Source organism: Microtus oregoni, unplaced genomic scaffold, assembly GCF_018167655.1.
Source record: "Microtus oregoni isolate MIOR12 unplaced genomic scaffold, Mior012 000040F_ref0000088, whole genome shotgun sequence".
NCBI classification, from domain to species: Eukaryota; Metazoa; Chordata; class Mammalia; order Rodentia; family Cricetidae; genus Microtus; species Microtus oregoni.
The window spans coordinates 11,933,906-11,955,875 of NW_024543207.1; the positions used below are offsets into that span (position 1 = coordinate 11,933,906).

At 42.3% G+C, this 21,970-nt stretch overlaps 1 protein-coding gene across 1 annotated transcript in view; it reads right to left on the reverse strand.

Moving 5' to 3' along the window:
* Positions 1-1,541: 1,541 nt before the first annotated feature.
* Positions 1,542-21,970, reverse strand: part of Fbxl7 (F-box and leucine rich repeat protein 7) — a 319,932-nt gene continuing 299,503 nt past the window's right edge. Inside the window, exons 3-4 of the mRNA XM_041632154.1 lie at positions 12,379-12,990; positions 1,542-4,623 (exon numbers count right to left, since the gene is read on the reverse strand). Coding sequence (XP_041488088.1) covers positions 3,887-4,623; positions 12,379-12,990 — 1,349 coding nt within the window. The 3' untranslated portion in view covers positions 1,542-3,886. The remainder of the gene's footprint in view (positions 4,624-12,378; positions 12,991-21,970) is intronic.

Sequence of the window (21,970 nt, forward strand, 5' to 3'; positions counted from 1 at the left end):
GAGTCTATAACTCTCTTCTGCCTTTTCAAGTTAGAGACTTTGACCAGGCATACAGTACTCGCTATTTCCGTCTGTGCTGTACTTATTTCCCACAGACTGCAATGGTGTCTGCATAAGGTAGATGGCCAATAAATGGTTACTTGATGATTTTTTTTTACCATGATCACTTTTTCATTCATGAGAAAAGATGATTGAAATCTCCAGTGACTAGTAACATACTAATTTACCATGTAGTCTAGGATGGAATTTCACCAGTGTAAAAAAAGAAAGAAAGAAAGAAAGAAAGAAAGAAAGAAAGAAGCCCAGAGGCAAAAGGTAATGGGTTAATTTAAGAAAAGCTGGCTAGCAAGGAGCCAAACTAAGGCCAGGCATTCATACCTAGAAAAAAAAATTAAAAAGCTGAGTAGCTGCTAAGACAACCATTTCACAACACACAAAAAATTGCTAGACAACATAATCCTTTACATCTCTCCTCAAACATCTGAATGATTTTAACTGCTAAACCCTTGAACAACACTAAAAGCAGAAAAATGGTTTTTTTGAGTGGTCAGTAAGATTGGGATTGGAGATACAGACATTTCTTGGACTTTTGAGTCAGACAGCACATCTGCTTTGTTGAAAGGCAGGTCTCGTATCCTGCATAACTTCTGAGTCAAGGTGTTATTTGTTAAAATACAACCTGATCTGCTAACTTAGGATTGGAATAGGGCTTCACAAGATGAACTCGTGGCCTAAAAAATGACATTGCACTGAAGGAGAAAAAAGGACTGCATGTACCAGGTTATCCAGTGAAACAAGCCCAAGTTGCTCTTGAGGGAACTTGAGTTGTGTTTAGGCAACTAGTGATAACACCAGCATATTCTCAAACAGGTGACCAAGCTCTCTGCTAATGGCATTTCTCCCTAATGAAGAACGATTTGGTAAATATGTATCAAACCCCATAATAGAATGTACTAATAGCATCCAAGTGGAGAATATCACAGATTTTTAGTGTATTTTCACTATTTATTTACCTAGCCTTTCGATATTTCTTCTCCATGTAGCATATATTTAACTTAAGAAAGTTACCTAGAATGATCATGATGGCCAAGTATTGACATACTTGGCAGCTTTTCTTTGAGAATGTTGACATGGTAAGCAGTGATACTGTACTAATTTTTCTCTTAAACTATTCAATCTTTTAACTTGAAATTCAATTCTCTCGAAAGTCAGGTATCTGGAAGGCACTGTCTAATTGTAAACAAATAATGAAATTTTAAGTCAAAGAATCTCAAAGTGAATAGGTTTAACTCACTAGTATTCTTATTCTCAATGTTTTATTCGCTTACCCGCCAATTTAAACCCAAAGTCCCAAGGTCCATGGAGACAACAGAAACTTGGGTCTGACTTCAAAGGGACAAGAGCAGCAATGAACTGTTTGTTCTGACTTCAACAGGAAGCACTGTTGATCGATTGATTGGTTGACTGGTTGCTTTTCAGTGCCCATATCCAAGCAGCACCACCTTAGGCAAGATTATTAAAAATGGAGCTGAGTCTGATTGCCAACATCTTGCTTTATTTCTTGGTGGAAGTAAATTAAGGCTTTCTAGACTCGTACAGCACATAGTGATTTGAACATTAGAGTTAAAGAGAAACAAACAAACAAACAACAATGACCAATGAGCATTCAATGTAACGGAGCCAGGAAAGAAGCCATGTTTTAACACAGAGAATTTCTCAATGAGGCCTTTTGCTTGTCCTCCAAAACCTACCACAATGGGTTGTCTGTTACCCTCAATACCGGAACATTCCAAGTGATTTGGTTTAATACTCCCCATTGTGACTCTGCAATTCACAAACTTTAGGTAGAGCCTCAAGTCAGAGAGCAGAGGGGCGCTTCATTCAATTTCTCTTATGACCCTACTTTCGGTTTCGGTGGCTGTCACTAGATCCTGTCCCCAGCCAAGACTTTCGCTTCCCCTTATGACATAATCTTGTTCACTCACCCAGATAAGGATGGTGTGAACTGAGCAGAAGCTGGGACTCATGGAGTGAGCGGCAGAAACCTCCTGAGGGGTTGCCAGCTTATTGCCTAACTTCTTCTTCCCTACACAAGACAATAGTACACAGCGGAGCCTACAGTGGGAGTGCAGTTGTCGAGCAGTGCATAAGCTTGGTCTGTAACAAAGGCAGCGTGCTTGGCTCAAGGGAGCAGAGGCTCTGCGAATGGAGGCTAGACACTCCGAGAAGAAGATGGGTGAACTGTTTCCACAGTGATGGGGAAAGAATGTGGCCAGAGAAAAAAATTGGGGGAAGTCCTGGGTTTACTAACAAAAGACAACTTGAGTTCACAGAAACAAGCAACAGGATTTCTTCTGGCTATCTGATTCTTTAAAAACGAAACTAGTAAATTGCTTTTTGTTCAGTAGGGACCATTTAAAAGTCCATCACCTGAAAATTCAAAATTTGAACTGATATTAATGTTCTGCCCCAATGCCTTGGTGGGTGGAGCAGCATCTGGGTGATCAATGTGTCCCCCCTCCTGCATGCCTGGTGCTTCCGGTGGAACAATACTGAAACACCTGGAAGCCTGCTTTACGTTTTTTAGTGGAAAACATGCAGACAGCAGGCAAGGTGGCCTTGGTACAATGAGCCACTTACAAACTTAACCCCAGTAGGCTCATTTGATGGAGCAGTAAGGAGATGAGAGAAGTCAAACTGAATTGTGAATGACAAAGGACCAAGGCATCTGTCCCCGTGGGCTGCAGGACAGATGTGTCTGAAGCACAGCATATGTGCACCGAGAAGGGTTAGAGAAACCTTTAAGGACGTGGGCTCCCTTGGACCTCACTTGTTAATTAAAAATTATAAGGGTCTGTACTTGGATTTGAAAATGCTGAGTGGATGCAAGCTGGCAGGGAGATGCAGGCTTGGTGTCCCGGGGCACTCTCCTGCCTGGGTTGCCTGTGGTGGAGTGAGGGAATGCTAAGGCACGTGAGCATGGAAGTGCAAGCATCCAACATAACAGAAGACGTGCCAAAGCCTAGCACACCACACAGTTGTGCTGGGTCTGAGAGAAGAGCACAAGGACATCCACACAGGACCCTAGGTGCACGGCAGCGACCCCACAGACCTGCCTGAAAGCACAGCTCATTCACACAACCAATTCTCTCAGAAGCCTTGCCCTTGTGCTTTCTACAATGCTCCTTATACAAAGCTCTGCTTACTGGCGTCACTATTCTCTCAGTTCTAAAATGGGCGTGAAGCTCATCCCACTTTTGGCCTCTGGTGGTGGGAAGCTGAAGCCAAGCAAGGTGAGGCTGACCAAGGTCACACAGCTAGTTAGTGGCAGAGCTGGGAGAGGAATTATGTCTTTTTTTATTCCGTGTGATTTGCCAAAATGCATTAGCACAGGGAAGCTCTCTGCACACAGAAAATGTTAGCATGACTTCAACCCCAATTTGCTTTGTGATCGATTTAGGAGCAGCGCTTAGGCAGCGTTAGAGGCCCTTATTCGGATGCTTAATGCTGCAGCTGTTGCAGAGTTGGATGCAACGGTGAGGAACTCTGGGGCATAGTGTGTGTACAGGAGGGGGAAGGGAAGCCAGGGTAAGGTGCATTTTTGAAGACACACTGACCAGCAAGATGCGCTGCATCCTTTGTAAGAGGATATGTCTACAAATGAACCGACCAGAACCAGTTTACCGTGGTAAAAATTTGTTTTTTTCTCCTTCGTTTCTTTGACCTCATTTGCGGATGAGAAATAAAAATAAAAGCCAGACTCCAAAGAACGTTCCTGGAAGAAATGGGGGCTGTGAGTGGGCATGGGTGCTTAACATGGGCAACTTTTACAAAACATTGTTTGGTTCACGTTGCTGTGAAAACATGCCCCGTGGGAGCTGTCCCTTCAGAAGAAAGCAGGGTTGGTATGCTCAATGACACAGCGCTTGCAGTGTCGCTTCACAAACCGCAGGGCCTCCACTGAAACTTCACAGTCCTGGACGTTCAGCATCTGCAGGTCAAAGCAGTTGGCAGCCACGATCTGCAGGCCCTGGCCGGTGATGCTCTCACAGGACTTGAGGCTTAATCTCTTGAGATTGAAACAGTTTAAAGCCAGGGATTCCAGGCCCGTGTCAGAGACCAGAGGACATTTGCCAATGTCCAGAGACTTAAGTTTCGTGCAGTTCTTGGCAAGGTACTCCACGCCATGGTCCGTGATGCCCTCGCAGCCCCTCGCATTGAGGTAGCGTAATTTGCTGCAGTACTTAGCCACATAACGAATGCCCACATCCGTGATGCGGCCGCAGTGGGCGATGCTGAGGTACCGCAAGCGGGACTCCAGCTTAGCGATCTCCCGCAGGCCAAAGTCGCTGACAAAGCGGCAGTCACTGACACTCAGCTCCTTGATGGATGTGCAGTAGATCACCAGGTAGCGGAGGCCCTCGTCGGTGAGGCGGACACAGCGGCGCAGATAGAGGTGTGTGAGCTGCGTGCAGTGAGCTGCGATGGTGTGCAAACCTTCGTCCTCCAGCACGAAGCAGTCCGTCATATCAAGGTATCGGATGGAAATCTGTTTGCCATGCAAGGGGGACAGTTTAATGGAGGCCTCCCGGGTCAAGCTGATGCAAGTAACTTTGGAGCACCCTGCGTAAAGACACAGAACACACGCTCAGAACAACTTGCTGGAGTGGGAACTTGGTTCTGGGGAGCCATAACTGAGTCTCTCTAGCCCAGCCCAGGGGTTAACGCTAATGGTCTTGACTCCTGAAGATAAAGATTTTAGGAATGATTTCCTGCTTGTCAGGTTATTTGATAATTTTGCTGAATTTTGGGCTTAAGGGGATTTGCAGAATTTTTAATTGGAAATATCAACATGTGTTGGGGCAAACTACACTTTGGTTTCTTTGTCCTAAAACGGACACAGGTCCTTTCCTGCAGAGCAGTTGTAATGGGGTAAGCTTTAGGAAGTTCCTAAAGCTCTGGTAGTGACCTAGTAGCTTCTTGATTCGAATAAATGAAGTGAGAGAGAAGGATAGGGAGAGACGACACTGGTACTTGCTGGGCAGCCCCTTCTGGGTTCCCTGGGCTGATGTTTTCACTGAGTTTAGGAACACTTTTCACTGTTTCCCCAGGAGGCCAAACATTCTGCATCTCAATGCTGTGCCTGGCAGTCCTATACTTTGGGAATAGAATGATGTGCAGTGAAGCCACAGATAAGGAAAGACTTTGGAAATTATGGGATATTTCTGTCATTATTACCCTAAATTAATGTGTGGGATTTGATTCAACAGGTATTGACAGAAGATGGCAGTGCTATGTAAATCGTTGCTGTCCCATGTCTATTTGTCTCCCTCTTTTGCTTTGCCCTTATCCCCAGTGTTTCTATTCCGCTGTTAGAGGTGATCAGAGGTCTAGAAATGGCACTCAAAACATCTTCACTCCGAGTCTTTAGAAGGGGGCCCATTTTGTGCTGAGTCAGCCTAACAGATCACCCAAGGGCTTCTCTGTGCTCTTCCCACTGGCCCTACTGTGTGCTTGTCCTTTCCCTGACACCACCTCTGCCCCTGCCTTGTATGTTATGGAATGATCTTCCTCGGATAGCTCTAGGAGCCACCTTGAACTTTCTTAGGTTCCCCAGGATAACGCTAGTTTACCCAACAAGTGCTTTCCTGGACTGCCATATATAAACCAGCATCCCTTTATTTGAAGCGCTCTAATCAGTTGGTAGTATCGCATGTTTATCTGTTCAGCTATTTATTTGCTGTCTCCTCACTCTGGAATGCATGCTCCTGAGGGAAAGTACTCAGGCAAGTTGATGACCATACCTCCTGTGCTCAGTTCATTGCTGGCACTTGGTAGGTGCTGTTGAATGAATGAATGAGGGAGGGAAGACATGATTTATAGAAGAATGTCTCCATAATAGATCAGATGGGCGACTTGAACATCCATTATTTACATATTCAGACTTTGGTTTTAGCTCAAGAATATCTGCATTAAAAAGTACTTGTTTATTTTATAGTTAATAGAAATGCCTTTTATTTGTGTTGTTTTATGACATTTACAAAGTACTGTGATAAATGTTTTTTATCTGATTCTTAATAATTTAAAGAATAGGATAGCAATGCCCAAAGGGATATTCTTGGATAACACCATTTTTAATCCCCTAGAACTATGTGTAAATTTATATATATATATATTATAGTTTAATTATTATAATATTGCATATAATAATAAAATACTCATCATATATCACTTTACAAAAACATATGTAGCCAACTTTTATTATGTAAGCAGTCAATACCCATTAATATAAACTATAAAAATATACATTTTGAGCCTATCCCATTCTACTACATATTTTTTCTTCTCATTTTCTCCTTACTCTTTTTTATTCTTTTTCTCTCCTTACTCTTATCAGATGCTGTTGCAAGTACACAACCATGTGCCTCACTTTAGACACCCCCAAATTTTAGCTAGTCAATACAATATCTAAAAATTGTGAGTGGCATTGTAACAATGCTATTGGGGACTTTTCTTCCATCTCCTGACAGGCTGAACATAAAGCGTAGGTCCTGGGAATAACATGTTTAAAATGTCATGTCTTCAAAGTAAGGGTTTTAGGGTGTGAAGCACAGAATCAACCATGGAAGACAGATGGCGTTCTCCTCTGTGGGGGCATCATGGGATTCTGGGAAGTGGTTAACTCTAAGATCTTCTCTTCCAGTTTTTCCTTTAGATTTCTTTCTTTGCGATGACTGTAACCCTGCATATCTTGAATTTTTCTTCCTATCTGGGTTGCCTGTGAAGGCATTCTTGCTTTCTTGTATTATATAATAAATTTTAATCTAATATTTTGGTTCAAGTTTCCTTTCTAGATTCTTAATGCCCAGCAAAATCTATTGTGCACCAGGGAGGACACAACATTTAGGCAAAAACATATCTGAAAATATGAGTTTCAAATTTAAGAGAATGTTTGTTTAGTACAGTTGCAGGAAATGATTTTGATATGCTTGTATGACTTACTATCAATAAATGTTAATGTTATATCTATCTCTAATTCTTACAAAGTTGTTGAGTTTGCATTGGAAAGAAAATAAATCTTTTCATGGTTCAGTAATGCTAATGGATAGTTCATGCATTCCTGTTATACATACACGAAAAGGACCCTTAGAAATCATTTATTTAGACTTCAGTTTTAAAAGAGGAGGCATGTGCCTTTTATACACAGGATAGAGCAAGTTCACAATTGTTCAAGGTTTCAATAGTAAGAGGGAGGTAAGTAATGACTATGATATGGCAGAATTGTGGGTTACACAGAGGTCTGCAGTAAGTGTGTCATCAAGAGGCAAACATGCAGACACCCATGAAGGAGCTTTTTTAAATGATTTATTTAAGGAGATCATAAAAGAGAAACAACTTAGATTCATAGACATGAAGTACCGATGTTGAAAAAGGAAACCAAACTTGAGAGACAAGAAATCACTCAGTATCTGGAGGAGTGGGTGCATCTTATGGTTTCTGGAAAGACTTAACAGAAAATGAGGAATGGTTGTCTGGGGCCAGAACATGGGGGACTGCCTTGAAGTCCAAGATAAAGAGGGATGGGGTGTGAATACTCTTCCACCAAGAAGAACAACAATGGTTGAACAAGTATTGATTCAAGCTCTCACAAATTTTCTTTGCATTGTGATTAACTCTCATTTGGGGTGAAGGAGATCTCTACTTTGTTTAGAATGCAGAGTAGTCCTATCAGCAAAGCCCGAGGACTAATTTCTAAGATGGCTGATAAAAATATGAAAATGAAACAGCAATTGTTGCTGGTTATTGAGTGTTTGTTACATTTTTCTCAGTGGAGTGCATGCAATGACTTAACTCAGGGCAGCCTCAGCTACCCTAATTTTAATTATGAAGAGATTTTGACTGTCTTTTTTACAGCTTTTGCAATGCATCTTGGTATATTAACCAATGGAAACTTGAATACTTTCAAGATCACCATTTCAGGTTTCGGCACTTTTTCCCCCACTTAATTACAAGATCCCGAAATGAAAAACAAAAATCCCTTGTTTGTTCCCATAAAAAAGCACAAGACTTGAGAGACGTGGACCTGTAAATATGCAAGTACCAGAAAGTAAATTCGATGATGCTTTAGTGGCCACGTTCAAAATGCAGCCACCAAGACGAAATCCTTGGCTCACTTGACGTAAGGTGTGGAAGACTGCTCACCTGTGGAATGACAAATCTCTTTAAGAGAATTGTTGGGAATGCTTTGGATGGGAGCAGAAAGAGGACTAGTATGGAACCCATATAGGTAGACATTCATTAATGTACACACAGGTCCTTTGTGTTTGGGGATCTGCAGATAGATCTGTGGACGAATGAGAGTTTGAATCTCATTGGAAGGGCAATTCATTTGGGGCCTTAAATGAACTATTGAGAAACACGAGTCTTTCCTGTAAGTCTTAAATGGAGAACAATTGGAGATTTTAGGCATGAAAGTAAAGACTTACAACTTGAAAATTTTTCCTCCAGAAGCTGAATATGTGGAGTGCGGACTGAAGTGTTAAAAAGAGCAGTTGATGAAGTGCTCCTGTAGGCAGGCAGGTGGAGGAGAGGGGATGGGCTCCAGGGGCTGGGAAAGTCACATGGTCTGGATAGGATTCTGCTGATTAGGAAGAAAAGATTAGAGAGGAAAAAAAGGGTGGTTCTCAAGTTGGAGAAAGCCCCTTTGAGGTAATTTTACTTGCAACAATTACATTTTAGTTTTCAAAATAAGTTGATTTTAAGATATCCTAATTATGTTTAAAATACTCATAAGACCTTGCCTCCTGCACCTGGCATGGGCAGCATGATAGAGCCAACCCCATTGGCAGAGGTGTGGCAGAGCCAGGTCTGAGCCAACCCCATTGGCAGAGGTGTGGCAGAGCCAGGTCTGAGCCAACCTCATTGGCAGAGGTGTGGCTGAGCCAGGTCTGAGCCAACCCCATTGGCAGAGGTGTGGCAGAGCCAGGTCTGAGCCAACCCCATTGGCAGAGGTGTGGCTGAGCCAGGTCTGAGCCAACCTCATTGGCAGAGGTGTGGCAGAGCCAGGTCTGAAGTTGCAAGCATGGGAGAGCTGCACCATGGATGGGGGAGGGCATCTCCTGAGGCAGGTGGGAGAGCTGGCCCCTCTCCTCACTGACTGCAGCACTTGGGAGAGCGCCCCCCTAAGCCATGCCTGGGCAACACAGTAGAGCTGCCTTGAAGGTGCAGGTGAGGGAGATCAGATCCTGAGGACATGAAAGCAGGAAAACCATCCCTGCCCCGTGCTCACTGCTGCAAGGGGGGAACTAGCCAGGGCAATGTAGGAGAGTTCACCCTGATGATGAGGACAATGGAGATCTTGGGGCTGATCAACCCGGCCATTACCCAGGCCCAGAACCAGGATTATGAGTCGGCCCACCCCAATATCCACCCCATCTGTGATTTGCTGGACCCAAAGCTGCAGGACCTCCACAAGACAGGACAACAGCAGGGTAACCAAGACGAGTTCCAATGAGGGCCCAGCAACAACAGTGTAGCAGAAACCAGAGGCTTTGAACCAGACCAATAACTTTTTGCAATGAACATTCACAAGTGAAGACGTATGAATAAAAGGGTTTACTGTGTGACTCACTGTGTCACACTAAGGCTTTCAAAAAATACTAATAAAAGGTAATTCGTGATAATGTTAAGATACTGTATCTGGCTATGGTAATTACTAGTGATTTGAAAATATAATAATAAGTATTAGCATTTTCTACCTTGCTAAATATGGCTCAGGTAATCTCATGCTACCTAGAGCAGTGGTTCTCAACCTTCCCAATGCTGTGATCATACAGTTCCTCATGTTGTAGTAACCCTCAACATAACATTATTTTGTTGCTATTTCCCAACTGTAATTTTGCTACTGTTATGAATCATAATGTAAATACCTGATATGGACCCCTGTGGAAGTTACAACCCAGAGGCTGAGAAATGCTATTCTAGAAGATTTGAACTCTAGACCAGAAAGTGAGCCTTCCATACTGAAGTTTACCATCATTGGAAAGCTAGCCACTATCTGAAGCCTGCTTAAAACCATGGGGGTTGGGCGATGAATCATGAAAGCAGTTTTGGCAACCTTCTGGCCTCTCTGTGTCTTTTGGCATGACCACTTCCAAATTCCCCCAGAAATGGAAGAAATTTTTAGTAAGTGCTGAAGGCAAATCCATCCTTTAATCCAACCTGCTAAACCTTTCAAGTCCATCTCTCCCCAGCCATATGTGAAATTGCATCTTAAGTTGGTGAACTACAGGCTCCTCTTGTCCTCCTGCACAGATATACAGATCTGTGGTGTTACTGGCAATCTTTATGAAGCTGTAGAAATACGTATAACGTGAGAACGGCATTAAGGCAGAGGACAGCTAGCAAGACTTCCTAACAGTTAGTGAAGTCGTACAGCAAGCTTGCCCAGGCCAGAAAGCTCGATAATCCCATTCCCAAAGAGTCAAGTGGCTTCAGCCCTTTAAGACCTTCAAAACGACCTCAAACAAGAGAACATCAATACTTGAATTCTACATAAATGATTGCTCTTCGAGCAGATGAGGGAGGGGGACTTGATCGGGGGGAGGGGGAGGGAAATGGGAAGCGGTTGTGGGGACGAGGCAGAAATCCTTAATAAATAAATAAATTTAAAAAAGAAAAAAAAAAGAATGTGTGGGGACATGCTCTGACATAGTACGGGATTCCATCAAGTCATTCTCTAATGAGGAAATACAAAGGAGGGTGTGTAAGATGTTCAGATGGCAAGAATGGGAAAGAGTCTGTCAATCTTCTTAGCTAAAGAGAAAACACATCAGGCTGTAGCTCTGAGCACTAAGTGAACTGTCCCACATCTCAGGGCTCCATGTTTCCCAGAGTGCCTTGGAGAAAGACTCTGAGAAGGTCTCCTTGTTTTCTGCTTCTGTATGCCAATGGCGGCTCATGACTAATCTACCACACAGTCAGGATGGCTTTGTCCCGCAGCCAGCTCAAGCAGGAAAGCCATAAGCAGCTTTCCAGGCAGGGAAGGAATCTGCAAAAATAATGGACTGTCAGCTGAAATATTTTCAGATGTCGGCTTCTGAAGGACAGACCAAGCTGGGAGCTGTTTTACCTCCAAGAATTTTTTTTTTTTTGAAAGGCTTCATTTACCTCAGATTCTTGTAAATCCCAAATTCTATTTCTTTGCCTGACACAGTGGGTTTTACCTTCTGACCTTTCTCCAATCATTCCTGAGGTCAAAGATCACGTCGCTCATTTTTTTTTTAAACAAAAAACCAACTCTCTGATGCATATTACACATCTCAGCCTCTGTAACGTTCATTTTTTGACTGTATAGCAGATGAGATTTAAAAAGGGGCTGTTATTCAGGCTGGGTCCCTGTCTGGCGCCAAAGTTTGACTCTGGGTTTTAATTCTTCCTGCCTGAGAGAGACTTTTAAGTAAAGCAATTATACGGGGATTTCCTTCCATTTTCAAAAGAATGAAAAGTTAGATTCAATGGACCCTGTCCTTGTACTATGTAACTGAGAAATGCTTTAAAAGTTCTGTGAAATTAACCCAAAGGAAGGGAGAATGGGGGTACCACTTGACCATGACAGACTTCCCCAGTGTTTAGAGAAAGACAAGCCATCGTGAGCACAGCTGCCAGGCTTGCATTTTATTCCTCATGGCGGACTGTCTGGTCACGACGTGGTACACAGGAGCATGGCTGTGGCTTCACCATGGTTCACAGGCTCTACTAACTTATAACACATGCAAAAGGCTCGTTTCTAAATGACCTGTTTAGTTAGATATTGCCTTCTGTTTGTCTTAATTAGATTTTTGGTTTCCATTGTGCACGGTTGTTCTTAAGTATAAGGTCACATTTAAGGTAGACAGACCCCCAACCTATCAGGACCAAGGTGCCCACAGTTCCTTCAAGAGGCAGATGTTCAATACAGGGGCTATTTGTGCCCTTCAGAGTTATGAGTTCACAGTGAGATATGTCCTGACCAGTTGGCCTCCCTACTATAGACTGTCCATCTCTTGTAGCTAGCAAGGAGACACTGGGGGTTGGAGAGATGGTTAAGAACACACACTGCTCTTCCAGAGGACCTGAGTTTAGTTTAAAGTACCCAAGCTGGTCAGCCCTCAACTGCCTTTAATTCCAACTCCAATGGATGCAAAGCCCTCTTGTGGCACCTCTGGGCACCTGCACTCAGATGCCCACACTATACACAGACACACAAATACACCTAACTTTAAAAACAGAAAAATAAGCATTAATAAGAGAAAGGGACCCTGTAAAAGTAGCGATGTATCTTCTACTCTGGGGTGGTGCATTAAGAACACACAGGTTTTAAGTTCAGTTTCCATTTACCTGACACATCCAGGTGCTCCAGGTTGGGGCAGAGGGACACCACATCAAAGACAGCTTCGTTGGAGATATTGTAACATCCTGAGACTTCCAGGCGTCTCAGTTCTGGACAGCACTGCGCAATGGTGTAAAGGCCTCGGTCTGTGAGCCTCCGGCAGCCACTGACAATGACAGTCTCCAGCATGAGACACACATTGGGGGTGTCCTGGCAAAGCCTACGGGTCAGCACTTTCAGGGCACGGTCCACGTTGATGGTCTCGCCCGTAAGGCGGATAGTCCTCCAGAGGCGCGGGTCCCAGGCCAGGTTGTACCAGCGACGGCACACGCGTGCACACCGGCACAGCTGGTTGGTGGGCAGGAAGGAGAAGATCTGCACCATGGAGTGGTCCGGGAGCCGGTCTATGCTGGCTTGCTCTTTCTGGGGTCTGGAGGCCAGACGGATGAGTGGGTGGGTGAGGCGGGTTGGGGGTGGGGAGTGAACCATTGCCACTGTCTCCCCGGTGATGGAGGATGAAGAAGTAGAGGAGCCCCTTCCATTCTGAAATCCTGGCAAAGTCGGTGGACATATCAAGGCTGGACTGGGCGTGCTCAATGTACGCATGCTCAAGTCAGAATCTGGCAAAGGACAGAGAACAAAGGGTTAAGAATGAGGGCTTTTAATAGAACCTAGAGCTGGAAGGAAGGAAAGACACACATGGGGCAATGGGCCACTCCCCACGGCCTTCACTCCTGGACTTCTTCAGAGTCCCAGGCGGCAAGCCCCGCCATTCCCTAAAGCTTGCTCCACAACAGGGTAAGCAAAGGGCAGCATTCACTTGTTAGACCTGGGCTTTTCCTCACAGTGACTCAGCCCTGCTCCAGCTATACAAAAGCGGTCATAATTAATAGAGGAAAACAGGCATGGGTGCCATAATCTTGACTCACATAAACAGACCAGTTGGAGAGGCCTCTGTGCAGACCAGGGGCAAATTCCCTCATTCCCCTATTCACCCATTGCCCCCAGGACTGATCATAAGAAAGGCCATCTCCCAAGCAGCACTGCTTCTGTCTAGAGAGAAACCTTATCAGCGATAGAACTGATTTGTTCTCCTAGCGTCTCTTGAAGAGGCAGCTGATAGTACTGTATTTTACAAGCGAGGGGGATGTGTTTCAGAGCAGAGAGGAGAGCTTGGCTACAGAAAGCCTCCGTTCCTTTGTACTCACTTGCTCTGGCATGCACTTGGCCCTCACTCTGGTGATGGTTTCCCAGCATAGGGAAACCACCAGGCTTTCTGAGTTAGGCCAGGTTCCAGTCCTTGAAAGTCCATTCTTCCTTCTAGCTAACTTTATTTACATTGCATTTGAAAGCCCTATTCTGTTCTTTGAAACCAGAGAGGTCACGTGATGAGGACTCTTGTAGCTTCTGAGTTGTTGAGAAACTAAGAATTAAGAATCCCTCAGAGGACTAGAGAGAGAGCCCATCAGTTAAGAACACTTACTGCTCATGCAGAGGACCTGAGTTCAGTTCCCAGCACTGATTTTAAGTGGCTCACAATGGCCTGTAACCGTAAATCCAGGGGGCCTTGGTGCTTCTGTGGATGCCAGTAATCACATACACAAACCCATATACACACACATACATATACATAACTACAAACAAATCTAAAGGAAAAGAATTCTTCAAAGAGAATGCTCAGTTCATTTCTCTTTCTCTACGAACAAGAATTTAGTGTCTCCCTCTCTCTCCAAATACACTTAGATAATAGTATCTATTTTACATAGACATTATTTAGAAAATAATCCATTCAATATAGTTTATATAAATATGCATTTATAAATTTATACCCATATGTGTTTATGGCATGTAGAGATAGAGGGGCAGAGAGACACAGAGAAAATTTATTTCTAAAATATAAATTTCTTCACCTGCCAAAATAAATGACTTGGTTAAATTATGTCTCAGTCAATTCCACCTGACCATATTTCTAAAGATTTAAGTCCTTTGAATATTCAAGAACAACAAACAGTAAGTCTTTAAGAAAAACTTTAAACAGAAACTCAATTATGGATCTCAAAACTGCCTCCAACTTATCATGATACCAACTTACCATGATCGCATGTCCTCAGGGAATTAGTTCTGATGCCAGTATGTTTTTACTGAGGTGAACCGTTTACTTTGGGGCAGGGAGGAGGGACAATTCCAAGCTCTGGACTCTGCTATTTAGGAAGATAAGAGGGCTCTGAAATCGCTCTCTTGCTTGTGTAGGTTCCATTCATCTTGGAGAAGGTGTTTTAGAGAGCCACATGGAGCTCTGTGCTGTAGGGCCCTGAAGCATCACACATACTCCCCCTCCCTCTAGTGGAGGGGAACAGATGGCTTTACAACAGGAGTCTTACAACCTGCCTCACTTTCTTCACTCATACCTCAGCTTTGATGGGGTAATACGAATACATCCAGATCGTTTAGCACAGATGTGCCTTTCATGTTTATTTCAGCCATTTGCTTTTTCTGTCTGCAAGATTCCCTGTGTGTGATAAGAATTTATGCCCACCCTGAAATGGAAATTACCCACAACTTTGAGGAATATTCTGGGCTGGGAAAATTGGGAAGCTCTCTGATAGCTCTTCTTGCCATCCCATTTGGAGTTTATCCACAGGAATTCTAGAAGGAAGTCCACAATTCGTCATTGTTCACAAATTGTCTATGCGTGCATTCGTGTGTGTGTGTGTGTTGTGTGTGTGTGTGTGTGTGTGTGTGTGTGTGCAGGATTTATTCCAAGAAAGCTGATATTTCTTTTACCAGGAACATGTAGCAAGATTTGCTGGGTCCTTCAGGCGGACTTTAAACTGGGTAAATAATCCTCCTAGAACTTTTGAAAGTATATAATCATAATGGAATATATAGCATCCAATAATTACAAAACAATAAAATGATGGTCTAAGCTTGAAGTATTCATACCTAGAACTTTCTACAAAATATTTTTCTTGATATTGTCCCATATAAAATTCACATATTAAACTTAAAAGGTAAATATCTATCTATCTATCTATCTATCTATCTATCTATCTATCTGTGTGTTTAAATTTAAACACACTTAATTATAAAAAAAAGTAAGTATGCTTGCTAGACAATGTATCAAAGAACCATTTACTGACACTAGACTGGCTTGCAGAAAGAGATGACTCACAGAACTTTCGAGATTCTACACTGTGCTAGCACACTGGAAAACCAGAATATGGCTTCCACTTCAAACAGGAACCACATATGTTTGAGTTAGCAGCTAACGGTTGCACCACAGAAGGCAGAAACACCAACTCCACTCTCTATACATTTTCTCTTCTTGGATGCTTTCAGCTAACTGGCATTGGTATTAACTGTTGACTTTTTCAAGTCAGCTTAGAAACAAGAACCTCAATGCCAAGCTACTGAGGATGCTCAGAAGAGTAGGGCACAGTCTAAAGATGGAAATTATGGAGGAAAGTGATAAGCCTCCTCCTGGTCTTCTAGCATTGTAGTACAAACACGCAGAAAGACAGCTAAGTACACTGGAACTCAGACTTTGCAGGCATGACTTACTTTCAGTCCTAAATAGCTAATCTTAGTAAAATTCTACCCTGAAGCAGAAGCCCACAGTTTATTTTAGCAGGAAAGTGGTATGTATTGTACCAAAGAATAGTTCAGACACAACTCTGAGATGATATTAATGGTCATCTTAATACTAGATAGGATTTTGGATATATCTATAAAAAATTGGTTATCATACTTCATCGTTCTTTGCCCCCCCCACCACAAGATGAAAACATTTGTGATTGGTACAAGGAGTTAACTACACACTGTCGGGAGGTGTTTTGCAAGGGAAAAAGTATTAAACCAGAGAATATCTTGTCAATTAAAAATATGTAAGGACAGAGAAAAGATAGAAAAGAGAATAATAATTCAAGTGTCATAAAAGCTGAAGCAGAGATGAAAGTGAGAAATGACATATTCTCACAATAAAATGTGAATTTCTGTATCTGGTCTCCTAGTGATACTAGAAAGGTAGAGATAGCCAAAGGATAGTAAAAATACACCGGTATCTTCAGGGCGATAAACAGAATGGGTTATAAGGAATATTCCGACTAGGGAGGACAGGACAGCATTTTAGTTTTATATAATTCAATGTAATAAATGGTACTGTTGCAGATTCTTGGATTACATGGCTATGGGCAGATGGAGTTTTCATCCATTCAATGAATGATTTAACACACACTGTTCCTCATGTCTAGTTGAGGCCAGCAAGGGAGAGATAGCATCTGACTGGATTATAAAACAAAGGTTCCTAGCCTGCCTCCTGTCTTTCCCTCAGCCCCATTAGAGTGCTGCCACAGCACACACTCAGATGTCTGCAATTTCTTGCAATCCTTTGGGGAGACAGACAGGCAAATGACTATATTGAAGTTATTCCCAAATCCCATAAAATACAACATGGTAAAGGATAAAGAAGTTTTTATAAGTCTTGAAAATCCAACATGAAAAAGATAAATGTAGACTCTACTAGCAGTGGAAACATATGTTAAACAGTATTTTAATAAGCTTTTATGTTTTTTGACAAAAACAAAGGCATATTTTGACACAATGGCGATGCTGAAGTTAAACAAACATAATTGCATTTTATGATTATAGATACAGTCGAGTGTGGACTAAATTAAGAGATTATAGATTCTTTAAAGAAATCCTGGTTTGTTAATTATTTAAATTACTTCCAAAGTATGTAACTGGTACAGGAGAAGGTCCTTTAAAGAAATCATTTAGTTACTTTGAATATGAAAAAGAATTGCATTGTTTTCCTGGGGAAAAATCTTATGAATTTTTTTCTTCCTAATTTCAAAATTCTGGAAGTTTTACATCGTTAGTAATCACAGTACAGTACCAAAATATTCAAGGCATCTCTCATGAACATGCTTGTTAGTCACATATTCTTCTAACAAGCTAGCAGTCTATTTTGCAGTTTTATTTTCAAACCACTGCTGTTTACACTCTAGGAATTTTATTTACATGACTCTGGGTTTTCAAAGTCAAAGTTTACAAGCCCACCCTCGCCTTCCCTCCATCTGATGACCTAAGCTTTAGTACAAGAGGCTTTACATCACAACCCAGCTTTCTCCTCAAGGACTATTGCCATAAACAGCAAGGGTTCTTTTCTTATCTTAAACTCGAGCTTTAAGAAAATAGATCTATAAAACCGAGTTAATGAAAAAATAAATACACTCCAAGTGTATCATTTATCTCCTTGTTTTATTCAAAAATATTTTCTTTTAATGTGGTTCAGATCATATAAACAACCTAGAACCCACTTAAGGCCCTGGCAGCTCGAAAGTAGAAAATGATACATGGAAGGTTAAACCTGCATTTCATATGGAGGGAGTTAACGTCAGGATTTAAGAGTTCTTGTTGGGACTGCAGAAGGTGGCACTTGCAGAATTAAATAAATACTGGTTAAAGACGTGTCCAGAAGAAAGTACATCCGTTGACAATCACCTGGACCAGCCTCACATGGGTATCTCCATCGTAACTGGCTTGTGGAATTCCAGTGAAAATAATGAGACTTTTCTGCTAGAGCATGTAAAGCCTATTCCAACATGCAGCACTTTGTAAATGTTTGAACTTCATTTTCCCAATGCTATGAAGCATCTGACTCACTCTGCTCTTTTAGAAGGGTATATTCCCATTGTTATGGAAGCTTGTAAGCCACAGACAGTGGAATGTACAAACTCACATGTTTGGACCTTGCCTGCAACGTGAGTACTCCAAAAGGACCACTTAGGAATGCAATACTCACAGAAAGATCAGAAATCCTAACAGACCAAGACTGTTAGAACTCACAGACTCTTTTGGCTTGCTTTTGTGCTTAAGTGACATCTAGCACCTGTTCCTCCTACCTTGTATGTCAAATGGCAAGAAGGAAGACTTTTAAATATCCCATAATGGAAAGAATGCATGCACCATTCCCGAGATAATCCTCTGCTAGTAGAAGCTTCCCCCGTCATGCCTTAAGATTTATTAGTTACTTTTCCTTTTGCTGTGATCAATGAGCTGACAAAAAACAACCTCAGGGTAAGCATTAGTGGCTTACAGTTTGAGGGAATGCAGTGCATCATGGGAGTGTAAGGCATGGATGCAGGTAGTTCCTTGGTGGCAGCTGGGATCCTCCAATCTTCTAAGAGGAAGCACAAAGTAAGCAGGAAATGGAGTTGGGCTGTAAAACTGCACCCTCAGCAATGGATTTCCTTTGGAGGTTCCACCTTCTTCTGCTTCTACTCTTTAAATCAGTATCATCAGCTAGTACTCAAGTATTCAAACCTATGAGGGGCATTTCCTTCAAACCACAAGGCACACACATAATCTATGAAAATTACAAAATCTCCCTAGACTTATGATTTTCCTTCTTAAGAAATTGGGCCCCAGGTTCAAAGTCCTTGACAGGAAGAAATATTTAGCTAGGTCTTATAAAAACTTTATTCAGTTTTTCTGTGTAGTTGCTATGGAGCTTTGTCCTTTGCAAACATGAATGTTGTCATTTTGAATTGAGAATAGTTGTGATCTTGTATATGAGACCCTTACAAAATTGGATCCCTAAGATTCTTCTATCAAAGGTGGGGAGGGCACATGAAAGACAAAGGTGTCATAAACTTAAGAATTCCATGACTACAGACCTGAAGCCACATACACACACAAAAATTGCTGGTGTGTGTGTGTGTGTGTGTGTGTGTGTGTGTGTGTGTGTAGAGGTAGAAGTTTCTGTCCTCACTGGTCCCACAGACATTCAGTCCTAACTAAACACACAGAAGCTTATATTATGAACTGTTTGGCCTATTTATTAGCTCTTACAACTTAAATCAAGCCATAATTCTTATCCATGTTTAGCCATGTGGCTTGGTACCTATTCTCAGTAAGACATTTTCATCTTGCTTCCTCTGCGTCTGGCTAGCAACTGCATCTCTACCTTTTCTCTTCCCCTGCCACGCACCACGCCCCCCCCCCCATGCGCTCTATGCACTAGAATCCAGTTTGCCAGCTTCAGGCAAGGGGATGGAGGTTGAGGAAACACACACAGAGACAGACCAACACACGGACCTCTAATCGCTGGTACAAAAGCCTTTCTTTAATAGCACCACGGAGGCTTAAATATCCTGCAGTAAATGGCCAACAGGTGAAAATCCCATCCTCTGCTCTTCTAGGCTAGCCACAGCTTCTAGTAACTTCAATTAGAAGGCTCTAGACAGGGAAGAGCAGCTGAAGGCCAGGACTCAATTGGTCCCAACATTCCCCAGAATCTAGAAACCAGAGTCTGGTTGTCCAACCTATACTCCTGCCTGGCTACTGGCCAATCAGCATTTTATTAAACCAATACAAGTGACAAATCTTTACAGTGTAAAAGAGCATTATCCCACAGCGTGTGTGTGTGTGTGTGTGTGTGTGTGTGTGTGTGTGTGTAGACACATGTGCATGTATATACATGCACGAGGGTGGGCATCTTCTTTTGTGTAGTTGTCTGTGCATTTGTTTTCCATGACCCTAAAAACAACCACTCACCCATGCTCCTGTAGGGAGTCCAATTAAACTCACTGGTTCACCAAACTAGGCATGCACAGAATCATTTCTTTTGTCTGACACCGCTGCCATACTTTTTGAATAGATATTTGTTAGTGATCCTTCAGAAGAATTCCTGTCACACTAGGTACCCAAGTGAGGACATAACAGAATCACAGGAAAGTATGGTTTAAGTGAACTAAACAAACGCCTGAACTCTCTGCCTAAAGAGAAAATCGTGGTGAAAAATCCACAGGGCAAATCCTGCTGGAACATGTTCCTCTACTTTGTATGGATGAGACATCCCACTGGTGAATGAGGTTTGACATAGGAGTATGGAGACACCTCGCACAGGACTGACAAACGAGAGCATGCATTTCAATGGCAGGACCTGCACTGCTCTTAGAAAGGGCAGTGAGTGATAAGGCATGAGGTTGAGCAGTCTTCCAAGAAGGAAGCTTCTTAGGTAAGGTACAATGTTCAATAGACATGTGAGTGCCATCTTCAATCATGTGTCCCCAGGAAAAGTTACACAACAGCTCTTGGTCAGGGAAGCTTGTTTTTGCAGTAGATGATAGCTGCTATCCCAACTTATAAGTGAACAACGTTTTGGAAATAAGTTATTGATACTGTGGCATAGTGGTTCAATTTTTTTTCCTAAATGAGAGAGAACATAATCTCTATCATCCCCTCCTCACACCTATGCCCACGGAACAATGTACAAGAAAGGGCATAAAGAACGTAAGAGCTGGAAATATTGTTGAACCTGGTCTTCTAGGGACTACATGGCTGTTGCCGTCATGACATCAGAGCATTTATGATTGCCTGCATGAGAGCCTCCGAAGCTTGAGTTCACTACCACTCCCTCAAGAAAGAGGAGGAGAGCATGAGGTGTAGGAAGCCCCCCTAATTCCTGATGATACACAGACATTGCTGACTATTTCTAGGGAGTGTGAGGGTTTCTAGTTCATTGTTTTAGCTTCCTTTAAGTTGCTCTTGCTCTTGCAAACAATCCCACACAATATGCTCCTGCAAGTAATCCTACTTAAATTAAGAGTGCCATCGCCAGGCTTTGGTGGAATTATTTCTTTTTTTTTATCACTTGGGCCCTATCCAAGGTGAATACACATGTGTTCATATATTTTGGATAAAAGTAAAGCAGTTCTATCCAATAAAATTCTTATTTTAAAAGTTATTACCTATTTATGGAAATTTATTTAGTTTCATATAGAAGACAATGCAATCCCACATTACTTTAAAATAACAATTTAACTTTATGTTAAAAACCCTTAAGTGAATAATAGTAGAGATGGGAGACAGATATCAGAACAATTGTTACTGCAGAATATAAATATCTTCACTTTGGGGACATTTTTGGGGTTGAAGATAGTTAAATTGAATTTCCACTTGCCATCTACCACCTGTAGTTTGTATGGCCAGGGAAAAAAATCCCTGAAACTTCATGATCCATAAATTACTCGTTTGGAAGCTAGAAGGCATTCTACCCACTTGTCCGCATAGTTAGGTAACTTTTATGAAAAGAATATTATTGTTAGCAGAGACCTTAAAAGTCCCAGAACCTCTACTGATGATACCATGGGAAAACAATTCTGGGTCCTCCCACTATGGGTTTGTTTTTAGGGTCATGTTAGTCTGGATTCCATGGAGAAACTCTTTGGAAATTGCCTGCTCTTTCCTCCATAAACTTTTGCAAGGTCTTACCTGTGAGGAGGTGAAAGGAATTAAAACCACAGCGTTTGGGTGGGTCACAGTGACCTTTCTCTTAGTTAACAAATGTGTCCATTGACTTTGAATTGGGTTAGCTCTTTTCCATGGTTTACTCAATAAGAGTTGTTTTCTGTGACGTGGTAGATGCTTTTTTGAAAAATGTCCCATGTTTGTGCAACATTATCCCAGTTTGCACTTCTCCTTATTTCTCAGCGGCTATTTCCTGGCCTTCTTCTGTGGTGGACAGATGTGGGATTCCTCTCTGTATGCAGGGTCAGGGAGAAGCCATGTAGCTCCACTGGAGACAGACACTGGAAC